We start from the raw sequence: 15,702 nt of genomic DNA on the forward strand, positions 1-15,702 counted from the left end.
TCGATCAACGAGGATAGGCCCTTTTCAAATGTTACGCGAGAATTTTCCGAAATTTTTCCAGTACAGTGTACTAAAAGAAAACTAGCAAAAGCAACATTCAAAGCACCGAAAAAATTTAAACCTGCCAAGTTATTAACAAATAAATAAACAGAATCGATCATCGCAGTTAGGCCCTTATGATTCTGAACGCTAGAATTATTTTTTACTAAACTTTGTCTCAGACGTCATTTCGATTGAAAGTGATGTTTTCGAGTACGTAATTTTTAAATTTTTTGCCAGATTCAAAATGTCCGAATTTTAGCGCAAATGTGAATGATTGACCATAACGAACAATTATGCAAGGTCGTATCAGATCGATTCGTCATTTGGCGTGGAACTGAACTATATTACTTTTGGAGTTTTAATGGTAATTTTGGCGATTTAAGGCAATTTGGTGTTTCTGCCCGACGTACAGCCTGCGGGTCAAATCAGACCCACGCACAGTGGGACAAAATCAAAAAAAGAGGGACATGGCTATTTGCGAAGAAACTATTGAGTGTAGCATTTTGATTTCTTTTAGAATGAGTCTTCATTTTTTTTGAGCACTTTAATTGAGAAGTGAACATTTTTGATTAAGGGAGGTATATACTAAGATAAAAAAATAACTTGTTGAAATTGATGAATAACTATGGAAACATTGTAGATGAAGTCATTTTAAGAAACTTTGTCTAAGACGTGCATTTTCTATCTCTCAAGTGGACGAAGTTATAGGGTGAAAATGGAGCACTAACGCTAGTACCCCCTTAGAAACCGATTTTTTACCATAACTACACCCCTATTAAGCAAAAAAATTTGAAGAAACATTCTAGAAAACATCAAAATACTACACTCAATAGTTTCGTCGCAAATGGCCATGTCCCTCTTTTTTTGATTTCGTCCCACTGTGCCACGGTCTTGTTTTGTCTGGCCAGCGATTAGTTTGAAAAAAAAAACATCCCGTAGACTGTTCTATCTAGCTGATGAATCTCGATTCATGAAAATTTATGAAAAATCGGACAAGGCCACAATGTATCAAAAATTAACCAATCGATTTTTCAAAAATGTTAAAACACTTAAGGCCGATTTTAGCGCTTGAAAATTTAGTTTAAGTCTTAAGCGAAGGGGAAGAAATCGGTGTTTTTTCTGTGTCCAGGATTTCTACATATTGAATGACGAATTTATTCCCTAGAATTTTATCCGTAAAACTCTTGAAAATGTTCTGCAGAACATTCTCTAAACTTACTCTGCAATGCTATTCATATTATTAATAATTCTTTACCAAGCAATTCCAAAAATAATCCTGAATAAAATCACACGGAGTTCTCCTTAGCATCCATTTAGTATTCTCCAGACATTACCATAGGAATTTCTTCATACTTCTGCTCAGAATTCCCATTAATTCTTTGAAATGCTACTCATAGTTTCCAAGGAACTCTCTTTAGATTTTTCTAAAAAATATCACCGGAATAATATTATCATTGGAATACTCCTTGGAATTCCTTTGAAATTTTCCTCAAAATTTTGATGGAACTATCTTCGAAAATTGGAATTCATTTCCCTTGGAATTACCTTAAAATTTTCCTTAGAATTCTTTTGGAATACATACTCCTAAGAAATCAAATTATATGCAATTATTTTCATACTTTCCGTTGAATTCACTTTAGAATTCCCATTGAATTTAATTTGTTTGATATTCCTGCCAAAACTCTCATGGAATTCCATTGAAGTTCTTCTGGAATTATTATCAGTTTTAATTGTAATGCTACTTCTACCCTCTACCCTTTAAGTATTCTCCAATAGTTCCAATGGAATTTTGCTTTGAATTATTTTTCATCGAGAAACTTCTTGAGATTATCCTCAGAATTCCCATGATTTTTTTCCTTTAAATAGCCTTGAAGATCTCTGCAAAATAATTTGTTGTGGAATCACTCCGAAAAAACTCTTAACTTATCATCAATAATTTCCCATGGGATGGTAGAAAACTAAACGCCAATATTTATAATATTTATAAACCAAGACTCATTAGTTTTCCCCCGGCAATTCTGGTTTGCATAATTCTTCCATATCGGGTCAAGTATGTACCAAAAAGCCTCCTCTGAACGGGTCTACATACCATTTTGGTACCGTACCTATTTGGCACAACCATACTGAGCCAATCGATAGCCATTGCCCGGAAGCTACTCCACTAAAACAAACCTCTAGATTTTCAAATCAAATTATAAACAACCTTGTCGTGTCCAACCCATCCAGAAGGGCAGAAAAAATGCACTTCCTTCTTTGAACGTTTCCATTTATTGCACAGCCTTTCTTCCTCATTAGCAGCTGATTTGATTTTTCCGCCTGGCATCATCGGCGCGCACACATTCCGCACTGTAGCGATGTGTTTTATTTTTATAAATGCACACACTATCTTCCTTCTCCGCTCGCATCATGCTTTTATAACACTAACATACAACACTCACACCCATTTAGCCGAGAAATAATATTATTGTTGTCGGCGGTTTCGATTTTCGTTTTATTTTCGTATGCTTCGCCTTCTCCAATCTGCTGGCCTGCAGTTTGTACAACGCAACCGGCATTCAGGGCCGGTCAGACAAACAGCACCAATACCAGCTTTTTACGGCAACACTTTGCATCGATTTCGGTTTTCGCATCATGCTCTGCTTCCCGATGCTAAGCACTTGAACAAAAACGAGGTTTCTTCTCCGTGTTTCTTCGCCTTCTTCGAAGGACTTTTCACCATTCTTGCTTGATCCGTTCCTTCGCCTTCATCGCGTTGCGCAGATGTTTCGTATCACGTTCCTTTCTTTTCGGTTCTCGCATGGGTGGAACCCAAATAAAACTTACCGGCTCGTACGTTGACATCCCGCGAAATGATCGATCCAAACTGGTTCTTGGCCATACAAGCATAGACCTGGGCGTGCACGTCCTGACGGTAGTCTTCGGCGCGGAACGGTGGGAACACCAGGTTTCCATTCGGTAGGATTTGCCGCAGTCCGGGTACTTCTCCAACGGCCGTGCCGTCGCTTCGGATCCAGATCATTTCCGGCGGGGGGTTTCCAGTGGCACTGCACTCCACAACGGCTCCGGTCGAGTTGGAAAAGTCGATACGATTGGTCGGTTCCTTCAGGAAGACGGGACCCTTTGAGTCGTCCACCTTGGAAGCCGCTTGGACCGCTATGTGGGGAAATTAATTGAAAACGATTAGTGATCCGAACACATAATCATACTCCCAACTCAGAAGTCCCCAAATTAGGGGAAGTCCAATCCAGGAACACTTGCTTCCTCAACCACAGGAACGCAAGCATGGTAGTAAATATACGTTTCGAATCAACTAACCATTTAAGCAATTGAAGCCACTTAGCAGAACCATACACACTAGTGCGAACATTGTCGCCGTATCTCCACGGCACCGAGTCATCGCGGAAAACGACCTCTTCACTTTTAGCACTTTATCTGGGTTTGGTCCAATTAAATTATTCCGAGCACTGCACACTGCACAATCTTTGTATTATTCCTTGCTTCTTTTCACTGTCTTGTCTGTACGTGGTTTTAAAAAATCTCTCCCCAAAGGGGAGACGAAAGATTGATATTTCCTGTTGTAGTACTTCCAAAGCAGAGACTAGCACGCTAAAGATACACAACGACGGCGACGACGGTATGGTTGCGCGACGCACGCGACGGCGACGACGGGGTGTGGAAAACAGACGACGACCGACGTTTTCCCTTTATCCTTGCGTTCTGACAGATAAGGGTGCTACCGCGAGCCACCCCCCAAATCGAATTGGGGTGCCACCTAAAACCTGAAAGAAAGACAAAAACGACCCCATTAGCCATCAGTTTTCAAATTTTTACACCTTAAGCCATCATTAATCGTGCCATCTTCAACCCATATCACAATTTTCCTGAGAAAATCCCTGATCCTGATTTATTGATCGAGGGAGGAAAATTTTTCACTCCCCAACACTCAGTCACAGCCAGGACATACGGGCAGTCATTTTCCATGATGGACGCACATCCCAAAACCGAACCCGTGGAAAAAACGCGTTTTCCACCGGAAAACTTACCTTTCGCGACCCGGATCAATAAAAGTATGCTTCAAACGGCCTTTATTCACCACAATTACCAACAATCGACGGATTTAGCACTATTTTTCACCTGGAAAATTCAATCGAAACGCGACGTACGGGTTCGATACTTCCGAACTCCTTTGACGGGCTCCAGCATCTATTTACTGCTGCTTGCTTGCAATGGAGCATAGCTGTCAGAGCGACGATGAGCGTCCAGCATTATGTTGCGACGCCGCGTTGGTGTGTGTGTATGCAAGCTGGAAAGATAGAGGGAGTGGACAGTAATGTTTTGAAGCAGCGGTTGGAATGTTGCACATGTTGATGCTAATGCATCGTTTGCGATGTTGCACGTGGCTGTTGCCAACTCTGGCGAAATAAATATGAATTAGCAGTGTGGTTGACCAGGACATAGACCTTGATTATTATGTTGAACCCGCCCTAATAAAAATAACCATAAAAGAGAAATACTCAGAGGGAGAGATGGGCGGAGAAAACAAAATACAATTCGGCAGCAGGGATTTGTACCTAAATAATCTTGCAACCCTTGCTAGAAGCTAGCATTTCACATGACTGTTACTTTTGATTCAATTTACGTGCAAATTAATAATTGATTACATCGCAATATTTTGCACATTTCTTTGTGCCATTAATTAACCAACTAAAATCAATTAATCAATAGAGTTATAATGTTGTTTTTTATTCAAAAAAAACTAGTTGAATTTGAGAAACACACGAAACATAGAGGTGATTGAATTTCTGTTCGGTTGTAATACTCTCAAATTTAATCTAGTAAGAATAAAAAAATCTAATGGGAATGTTCCATTGGCTCAGATTTTGACAGTTCATTTGGCTCAAAATATTACTTCCGCTAATCTCTTCCTCTGAGTATTTCTATTAACGACGTGTTCGGGGTATCATCAAAACCATTTGTGGGATAGTTTACCGGTTTACCCATCCGGGATACAGTTCATTTGTGTTATTTGTTTATTAGGGCGAGGTTGAGCAACAGTCCGATCGCCACAGTCTGGAAAATCTTAAATTTGAAGGAATTATAATTTTCCTAATTTTCCGATGTCTACACTTAAAAAATTCTATACGTACACGACAAATAAGAACGACCCAAATTTGAGTTTGGTTCACTCATAATCGTCAAAAGTGCAGGAACTCAGCGATGAGTAAATTTTCCTCTTGGTTTCCTGTGAAAAACCTCAAAAATCTACCGGAAAAAGAGGAAATCGACGAATATTTTGTTCAGTCTAGGAGTATTACCAATAGACTGCGTGAATCCAATCTTTACTTTTCTCATATTCGGGAATTTTTTCCTGAAAAAATCTTCACTCCTAAAATTCAACACATTTTTATTGGCGAATTTCCATGTAAAATTCCATGTCCACACAGGCATCTAGACCTATGTGTGTGCTTATGTGCTCACTCTCAAAGGGGCCTTCAGTCAGGCTGAAATGCACAACTGGTTGATGAACAGTATCCCGGAAATACCGAAAAATATTTATGGAAACCAAAGGAATCGGCTCTATTTCCGTCGAGTCTTCATCTGAACGGTAGTGATTTGTGAATATGGCAAGGCGGAAGCGAACTTAAGAAGCGACAATATTTCTACCATTTCGATTCTGAAGGGCTTTATTACGAAGGAAGCCACCAAGAAACGGATCAAGCTTGAGATTTCAACCAGGGTTACTTCCACTCACTTGCTATAAAAAAATGTTTTTCAGAATTATGAAATCACGAGATGGTATAGTGATAATTAGTACTTGTAAGTTACAAGATGAGGACGGAAATATGTGTTTGACACATAAAATCTGTCAATATTGCTTTCAGTGCGTCACAAACAGCGATTTTACGACTCGTGAGTGCTCACTCTGAGTGAACGCTCACGAGTCATAAGATCGCTTATTGTGACGCTCTGAAAGCGAAATTGACAGGTTTTATGAGTCAAACACATACTTTACACCCTCTTCTCGTTACCTACAAGTACAACATATCATTATGTCATCTAATGATTGCATAATTCCGAAAAATATAATTTTATAGCTAGTGAGTGGAAGTAACCCTGATTTCAACCAATAAGTAACAGCTTTCAACACATTCGATTTGATTGATAACAGCGTAGCACCATAGAGGTAACTCTAAGACAAGTAGGTCCCGAAGAAACGTGCTCAACTTTTTGGCTCACCTCTGGTACTATCTTCGGTCCCAAGCTTGTCGAATTACCCCTCGAAACATAGGAAAAACCAATAACCCCTCATTTTATCTGTCAAACTTTCATAGCGAATCAAAACAAACATTGCGTAGTACTAGAATTTCGACTAGAATAGGGTACGTTAATCGTTTGCTTGGGACCAATAGGCTACTAAAGTGGTGAGCCAATTTAAAATCGTTAGTTTCGTATTGATTGTTGGTAGCACCCATTTTCAGAAATCAACGGGCAAACCCTTCCCGGATTAATCAAGTTGATCGAGCCGAAGATCGTTCACTACAACAAGCTGACGAAGGACTGCCAGATACTGCAGGCACTGATCGATTTGAACATGCGAAACGATGAACCGCATCTACGGGATTCTGACCGATCTGTACATCGATAAGTTCAATTTCAAAGAGGTCAATGTGAAGACGAAACTGCCGCAGTTGATAGACCTGCTGGAGAATTATAATTTATGACGAGTTGGTCAATTTCTACAGTGTCGTGAAAGCGATTGATCATGAGTAAATGAATTGCTATTTTAAATAAATCTACATTTCGGGGACACATTTCGGATGAAGACAAGTCGATCGATCACCTTAAAGGTCTAAATATTCATTCTTTTTTTTTTTAAATAACACACCAATTCCCCTGGTCATAGTAACAATCTTCCACCACAAACGAAGTGACAGAAAATTTGGTGACTAACTTGCTATTTAAATTTTTCAGTGTACCACATGGCAACACCACTACTACTGGATTGAACCACATGGCAACACTACTACTGGATTGTACTAGCATTTTCACCAAATGTATTAGAATGTTTTGGTTCTATCTCTTTCACTCTACTCAAAACTGAAATGCATAAAAAAATGACAAAATGATACACTCTTTGCACACTGTCAAAGAATCATTGTACACAAAATCAACTTTGTTCAAATCAAAACAAAAAAAAAACTAACCCATCTGGTGGATGATGGCACAAGCTTCCAAGAAAATTCTATTACAGTGAACCACATTATTTTAATGGATTTCTTCGCCAGTTAGTCGTCTGTCACTTCGTTTGTGCTTCTACGCTAATTTCGCCCACCGCCAAACACAATTCGGACAATTCCTTCTCCTCGAACACATGGTAATACCTGAGAAAAGTTACCTTCGCTTAGTGCTGCTGCCGTTCTACGTCACGCAACTTCCAAGGAACCAGCAAATCCTGATGCTGGAACTACGTCCTGTTGGTGGGAATCGGAAGCACCGATTCCCCGTCGCCATGTTTAATCTCCAGCTCTCCATCCCGCGGTGGTTTATTGTTGTGCTTGTTCTGCCGTACATAGCATGATTTTTTTGCATTGGCTTCTTAGCATTGATTTTTAGCCCAAACGTAAATCAGTGCCCGTCCTCCTGGGCGAAGTACTCGATACATTTCCCCAATTGACCACTTCATTCGAGCAGTTAAAATGACGTTTACTACCACTCAAACTTTGAAATAAAACATTGTTTTGAGATTTTTTCTTCTAGAACCTCGAGAAAAGTAGCCAAAATTTGTGCGTTTCATAAAAAAAATAGAAATTAGTTGGTCCATTTTTGTGAAATCGCTGGTAGAAAGTCACGCCAAAACTGCATGACAAAGTGGTCAATTGCTTACCCACGACGTCCCAGCGATGCCAGGTGATGCATAACAGCTATGCAGATGCAAGCATCGGCACATGCCGCTTTAAAAGGTAATGCTAGGCAATGCGACTGCTTATCATTCTGTTAGGCCCTTGTCATTCTGAACGCTAGAAATATTTGAATGAACGCGCTAACATGTAGATTATTCTGAAAACAAAATCAGGATTCTGGACTACTCCGCATGTCGAAGGTTCGTTTAGTAAAATTAATAGACCTCTGGGCTCCAAGAAGTTTTCAAGATTCTTAGGATCAATTTTTTTCTAGCCGAAAAATCACGAACTTGGCAGAACTTCGAAAAATGTTGAATCGATTACATTGCACTGTGGCCAAGAAGCCGTATTTAGGTGGAATAAATTATTGCTGATTGCATCTGAAAATGGACTGCCCCAAAAATGCAAAAAGTGTGATAAAAGTGCACGTATTCGTAAAATCGTTTTGATGTCTTCGGAGCACTTATTGCTTGCATCATAAGGAATAAGTGCACCGAAGACACCAAGACGATTAGACGTAAACTTGCCGTTTTATCACACTTTTTAATAAGTGAAAACGCGCTTATTAGTCCAATTTGGTGTGAAACGCGCAATATTTGTTCCGTAATCATTAGTTTTAGGTAGAGAGGATCTAGTATAAGAGAAGACCGGACTGGCTGATTTTGAGCCAAACGAACTGTCAAAGCCAGAGCCAATCGAGCAACGCCTATCTTGATTTCATTGGCATTGTTGCTAGAAATCGCCTGGGCATAGGTTGCCACGGCAGTTTGTTTTGAATCCGTTCCTCTCTTATACTAGACCCTCTCTAGTACGACCCTACCCTAAGGCCGTTCGCAATGCTGTTGTATTTTATAAGGACTGTTTCAATTGACCACTTTGTCAAGCAGTTTTGGCGTGACTTTCTACCAGCGATTTCACAAAACTGGACCAACTAATTTCTATTTTTTTGTGAAATGCACAAATGTTGGCTACTTTTTTCGAGGTTCTAGAAGAAAAAATCTCAAAATAATGTTTCATTTCAAAGTTCGAGTGGTAGTAAACGTCATTTTATCTGCTCGAATGAAGTGGTTAATTTGAAACTAGGACAGAAACGCACCTCTCGCAATGTTGAGTAGCAGTTTCATTATTCGAACACTATTTTGCACAAGATTTGCAACTGTTCGACTATTCTGTTTTATTTCTGAGCGAGTTTGAAACACGAATGGGACTCTGTTTCAAATTTCTTTGGATGTATTTAAAGATGTTTCGAAGAGCTTCACAAAGAAAAACGGAGAACTTCATTCACACAAAAAATTATCATTGATGAAATTGAAAAAACCATTGGTAGAATTAAAAGTTTGCGTTGGTTCTTTTTGGTAGAAAGTCTTTTGCATTCAAAACAAAAGTCAGCCAACTGTCAATTAAAAAATAACTCGTTTTTTACTTTTAAAAGTAGAAACTTTTAAATCGAATTGTAGAACTGTCAAAATAAAATCCATGTTTTTTAAATAGACTCACGAAAGGATTTAATTTAAAATATGGGCATTTTTATCGCAACGATGTATGTTTTGATCTCAAATATGAATTATTTTTAATTCAACTGCTATATGCTTTCAAAAAAAAACAATAGAAATATTTTATTTAATGTATTTTCGTTTATTTATATTTTTGATGATGACTGAAAGGGCACTGCATTGTGGAATCTTCCATGAGAAGCATTTTACGCAAATGATACAGTTGGTGATGGTCCCACCCAGCCTTCTTTTCCGGCAAGACTGACGAGGCTGCTCAAAACACATAAATTAGTAAAATCGGAAGCAAGCTCGAAAGTATTCGAAAATTTCATCAACCTACCTCCAAATCCCGTAACTGGAATATCCTTTCGATCCTTCCACTCGATAGCGTCAGAAGATAAACAAGCGCGCCGGCGGATGAAAATGTGGGACACTTGAAGAAACTGCTGCTCCTCACGTTAGCTGCTGGTCTCGTTTTTTTTCACATGTCCAATTTGGCGGGAAACGGTGGTCCAGTACTGTCAAAAACTTTGCAATGAAGAGATTTTTGACAGTTTTTCGCCTTTTATTCTAAAAAAAAAACACTTTTAAAATTACAAGCCGAAAGTGAAAGAAACACTTTTAACCCAAAAAAATATGTTTTATTTTGAAAATTTTCATAGTTAAAACTACGAAATTTGGGAAACTTTTAATTTGATCATGCATTATTTTTAAAGCAACAATTTTTGTTCTTTGTGTGTAAAAAATAGTAAAGTTTATGGAACATGATGATTACAAACATCTTTCAGAACTGAGCGTTGCGTTGATCGTGTTGCAGTTTTATTTTTGACAGTTTCAAATTATAGAATTGTCGAGTAGTTTAAAACAATTAACCACTTCATCCGAGTAGATAACATGACGTTTACTACCACTCAAACTTTGAAATGAAACATTATTTTAAGATTTTTTCTTCTAGAACCTCGAAAAAAGTAGCCAACATTTGTGCGTATCACAAAAAAAATAGAAATTAGTTGGTCCAGTTTTGTGAAATCGCTGGTAGAAAGTCACGCCAAAACTGCTTGACAAAGTGGTCAATTTTACAACTCAGCATTGCGAAAGGCCTAAACAACTCAACTCTGTTTTTTTATGGACCACCCTGAGCTGCAACATTTGTCTCAACCTTGCAACATGTTGAATTGGGATGTTTTGAAACACAACATAAGTCGAGCACTCAAAAGTGTTGTTGCGCGATTCACTGGAGCACCCCTCGATTTGGTTTTCTCCAAAATTTTGTTGACTTGACGGATCAGATTGAAAAACTGCGCTGCAGTAAAAACAACAAAAATATTTTATACGCGAAATACAATCGGAATTTATTCACTCAAATGGTAAGTTTTTCGCATAGTTTACGGTGAAACATATTTTAAAAACGTCCAACTTTCAGCATAACCCAAAATGGACATCTCGCTGAAGGTGGTGGTGAAGCTTTCCTCTCCGGAGAAGCAAGATGCTGCTGCCCTGGAAGAGGAGGAGGATGACCAACAGGAGCTGGTGATAGCAGCGGGTCGGAAATTTCGATTTTCCCGTGTCTTCCGTGGCGAAACGGATCCGCGGGAAATCTACGCCGAGACGGTTGCTGGCGTTACGGAAGCAGTGCTGGAAGGGTATGATTTTTCGATTGTATCGTACGGGGAGCGGGGAAGTGGAAAGAGTTTTGCGTTGTACGGCAATGGTGCGAGCGAGGGGATTCTGCTGTGCTTTGTGAGGGATCTGTTTTGCCAGCTCGGAGGACATCCGGAGCGGATGTATTCGGTGGGGGTCGCTTGGACTGAGATAACGAGCGACGGGGATGTAATCGATGTGCTAGGGGCGGCAATGATGCAATGCTTTACGATCGAGGAAATTTATGGGTTGTTGAGCTTGGGGCTGCACAACAGGAATCCGGAGAATCATAACATATTGAGTTTAATCCTGGAGCAGCAGTGGACGGCGTTGAATGGGTTGAACCAACATCGGCAATCGACGATTAGCTTTTGCGATTTGACCGGGACGGAACGGGAGGTGGTGGAGGGAGCGAGTAGGCTGAAGGATTCCGGATTAAGGAAGCTGGAGGATATCGTTCATAAGAGAACCGAGGATTACAATGAGTCTATTTTGACGGCTTTCTTGAAGGATTCCTTCGGAGGGAGAGCCCAGACGTTGATGCTTCTGTGCGTGAAGGAATTGGAAGGAGAGAACGGAATTAGGAATCTGGAGTTTGGAGACAAGGCACAGGAGATAGTGAACCACGTGGTGATGAACACGTTTTCGGATAATAACGTGCCTGTTGTAGCACTCAATGAGGATCTTTCTGCGGGGATACCGCAGCCTAATTATGACGGCCTGTACTTTGCTTCGCAGCAGTGGTCGAAGCTACTGAAGAACGCTGAGAGTTTGTTCAATAAAATATTCAGTACTTGCGAGCTTACTCAGCAGGAACGAAGTCAAATCGAAGAATGGCTCTACCTGAAGGCGGAATGTGACGATTGTTTCAGTTCGACTGACATCAGTATTAACGCTGGCAATCAACCGGCGAGAGTTTGCCTTGGTCCGATAGAGGAAATTGACGAAGGAGACGATACCTTGAAGAGCAGCGGCAAGGTCAATACCAGTGAACAGTGCAATTCGGATAACGAAAGCGATTCGGACATTTGCACCCATCTGACGGACATGACTGATCGAATTCAAGGCTACATGAGAAATTTCCAAGTCAAAACGAACAATCTGATCAACGAAAAGTACAAAGACTTCTTCCAGGCTCACCCGAAGATGATCGATGATTTTAATGAGGAAATTCGTCAACAGGAGAAGAAGAAACAGATTGCACCGGTGCACAACCCGGCTCGAAGGAAGTCAATCTACGATGCAGATTCGATTAGCAGTAATGAGTTGTCTTTGATGTCTCACCTGCGAAGCAATTCTACGACTTCACTGGCACCCGGTCCAGTGATCAACAGCAAACGACTCGACACTCTGAATAACAACCTTCGCATAACGGTGGCAGGAATCGATTCTCTGCACGCTCAAATCGAAGAAATCAGACGCACAATTTCCCTGAAGCAAAAGTACATAACAGATCTGATCGAGAACAGCGAAACTCGATCGGTGGCCAAGTCTCGATTCAACAAGAAGAAGCGCAACTTGGAGGATGAATATGAGAAAGCGAAGAAGCAACTGACCAAGGCAGTTGTGAATGGAGCGGACAAAAAAGAGATTAACCATCTAAAGGGGAAAACTTCCCAACTCGAACAGAGACTGAAGGACCTGGACTCGATTCGATACATTGCCGGGGAGTCGGGTCATAAGAAGAAAAAGCTACAGCAGTCGATCAAGGACTCCCAAAAGCAGCTCGAAGTGCTGCAGAAGATGCTTAAGAAAGAACTGGACAAGAAGGAGACGATCGAGAAGGAGATTGAAGTCGTGAAGAAGGAGAAAACGTCGAAAATCAGTGCCATTCAGGAAATTAGCGAAGGCAAAAGTAAGATTAAGAACATGAACGAAAGAATTTCACATATCGAACACGTGCTCAAGGAAAAGTCGAGTAATTTGAAGAAATACGTTAATAAAAAGTCCGAAAAGGACTCCCTGCGGCAGGAGATTATCAATCTCCGAAGGACTCGGGATCACTTGCTTGATCAGAGGTGCAATCTGGATAAGAAAATCCGCGAAGACAAGATGCCATCTTTCGACGAGGAACGTAAGCTGGTGGAATGTGACGAAGCTATTGAAGCAATTGACGCTGCCATAGAAATGAAAAATGAACTCATTTGCGGCAGGAAGAGTATCGATACCGACGAGAGTCTGCAGCGGGAGAAAGGCGAACAGATGCTGATGGCCCGGCTGAATAAACTCTCGACGGACGAGATGCGAACGCTGCTCTACAAGTACTTCCAGAAAGTGGTTGATCTGAAAGAAAATAGCAAAAAGTTGGAAGTGCAATTCATAAGCCTGGAGCGGGAACGGGACACCTGGGAGTGGCAGGAGAAGATTTTAACCAATGCCATCCGCCAAACCCGTCTGGAGAAAGAACGCTCGATAATCGCTCTCCAGAAGCAGCACGAAACCAAACTGAATCTCATGCTGCGCCATTTTGCCGCCGATACATCGGCTTCCATCGGCAGTTCCATCCCGGAGAATGCCCTACACCCATACTCGCCAACGGGTGACCTGGTGCTCAGTCCGAGTTCCAGCCGATATCATCACCATCATCATCAGCTCAGCGCACTAGACTCGGACTCGGAGCCAACGCCGCACAGTAAACATCTAGCTACCCATTTCAAAACTAGCAATGTGGCTGCGGCTGCTGCTGCCGCATCTACCGTTCAGCCCCTCGTCGCCGCTGCTGCCGCCGCCGAAAAGGACCGCAGCAAGAACAAGCTATTCTCCAAGCTACAGGTCCTCACGCGCTACCACAGCGATAAGCGTAAAATCTTCCAATCCGATATACCGCAGCAGAATCTCAAACAACTACAGATCTCATCCCGTCCCTCGCTCACCAAGGTCACCCGCGAGAAGAACAAAATCATCATCCAGAGTGATGGCGGAAAGTAACCCTGTAAGCTACAAATCTCTAACTGTACCTTAGCAAACAAATATCCTCTATTTTCTGACTCCTTACAAAATCTCGAACACGAGAATACTCTCTCTACTATTGTAGTTTGTCCTGTTAGAATTGATTGTCGTTTAACAACCGTGGCCAATCGATGAAAGTGAATGCACAAAAAATAGGTGTTCTGCTCTCTGTTATTATAATTAACATGACTCTATGTACCACAACTACCTAAAACTACCTGAGTGTTGTAGTCCTTCTGACGTATTGCATTTAAATAAATGTGTTTGCTATCTTTCTGGTAGTAGATTTACACCTTTCGTGTCTCGTAATCGTAACAAAGAAAATGTGTTTTTTGTATCCGAAAGCATTTTTGACGTAGGACTACGTCTTTGATTTCTATATGGGGGTACACTTTGTGAAAACCGAAAAATAGAACATGTAACAAATTAAGAAAGATTTTGAACGTTAATAACTCAGCTGCCCCTGGTTCAATTTCAATAATTTTATCACCAATCGATCAGAAATATGGTCACGTATCGATAACAATGCTTCCGAATGTTGATTTTCAACAAGAAACTATTGAAAAACTGGTGAATATCCTGCATTGTCCAAAAGCGCCGAAATAACTAACAAATCCACCAATTACCTACATGCAGTCGTCAGAGAGTAGTAAGTAGACGAAACAAGCGATTATGAGTGAACTAAACTCAAATTTGGGTCGTTCTCATTCGCCGTGTACGCAAAAGGAAAAGAGCCAGTCTCGCTACTTGATAGCAAACTACTCATAATGGGAGGAGTCTTTGTAGCTTTTATACCACTTGGTTGCACATAATTCTGCTTTAACCTGAAAAAATATAAAAGAGCGCTGCTGTATGGCATTAGCTCATTTTCGCTACGGGCGGTGAACAGCAATAGCAGCAGTAGGAAGGTGGTTGCTAGTCCACTCCTTCACAATTAACAAGCAACAATTGACTGGTCGTGGCAAAGGAGGAAAAGGTCTGGTAAAGGAGGCACCAAGCGTCATCGTAAAGTTCTTCGAGATAACCGCCATCGATCGTCTGGCTCACCGTGGTGGTGTCAAACGTATCTCCGGTCTGATCTACGAGGTATGCTGAAGGTGTTCCTGGAAAATGAGGTCCGTGATGCTGTCACCTACACTAAACACGCCAAGCGTAAGTGGCCATGGATGTCCTCTTCAATAAAACGGCCCTTTTCAGGGCCATCAAGCTAACATCAGTAAAGAGTTGGAATAGAATTTATCTGTGCTTGTTTGTCCATATTCAGAACCACAAGCCCCCAACGACCACACAAAATGCTCTCCAGAGTTTTAATCTTGTAACCAAACTTGGAAGCAGGGGTGCAAGTGATTTTGATTGATTCTCTTAATCAACTTTCTCTTTTGAAAAAAATTACTACAAATTTGGCACGCATACAATTCAAAAACGGAAAGAGTTGAGATAACAGATAATTGATCAATTAAAAGAACTAAATGCTCTTCACATTTATTCCGTCCACTAGCGGTCCTACGTCAAGCTTCCGTTCGTGCCCCTAGGCACAGACACTTCTACTTTTTTGATTTCAACGATCGAGTGATAGACATCCAGTGGTGGTAAGCTCCTACTGGTGTTATCCTCGGATTAAATTCCGATCACGAATGTCGATGTTAATTTTAACCAATACGATTCTAAACAAACAT

At 40.8% G+C, this 15,702-nt stretch overlaps 2 protein-coding genes across 3 annotated transcripts in view; one reads left to right on the forward strand and one right to left on the reverse strand.

Moving 5' to 3' along the window:
- The window catches only part of Dscam1 (Down syndrome cell adhesion molecule 1), a 199,238-nt gene extending 195,007 nt beyond the window's left edge, over window positions 1-4,231 (reverse strand). For both annotated transcript variants that reach the window (XM_065231435.1, XM_065231436.1), the window contains exons 1-3: window positions 4,086-4,231; window positions 3,358-3,821; window positions 2,866-3,195 (exon numbers count right to left, since the gene is read on the reverse strand). In XM_065231435.1, coding sequence (XP_065087507.1) covers window positions 2,866-3,195; window positions 3,358-3,439 — 412 coding nt within the window. In that variant the 5' untranslated portion in view covers window positions 3,440-3,821; window positions 4,086-4,231. The remainder of the gene's footprint in view (window positions 1-2,865; window positions 3,196-3,357; window positions 3,822-4,085) is intronic.
- Window positions 4,232-10,859: 6,628 nt separating this feature from the next.
- Window positions 10,860-14,314, forward strand: cos (kinesin-like protein costa). The gene has a single exon (XM_065231425.1). It carries the CDS (start codon window positions 10,871-10,873, stop codon window positions 14,003-14,005), a length of 3,135 nt encoding a protein of 1,044 aa, XP_065087497.1. The 5' UTR covers window positions 10,860-10,870; the 3' UTR covers window positions 14,006-14,314.
- The last annotated feature ends 1,388 nt before the right edge of the window (window positions 14,315-15,702 follow it).

The sequence above is a fragment of the Ochlerotatus camptorhynchus genome, unplaced genomic scaffold, assembly GCF_037179485.1.
Source record: "Ochlerotatus camptorhynchus isolate MF236.1 unplaced genomic scaffold, CSIRO-AGI_Acam_v1.1 ptg000357l, whole genome shotgun sequence".
NCBI lineage: Eukaryota > Metazoa > Arthropoda > Insecta > Diptera > Culicidae > Ochlerotatus > Ochlerotatus camptorhynchus.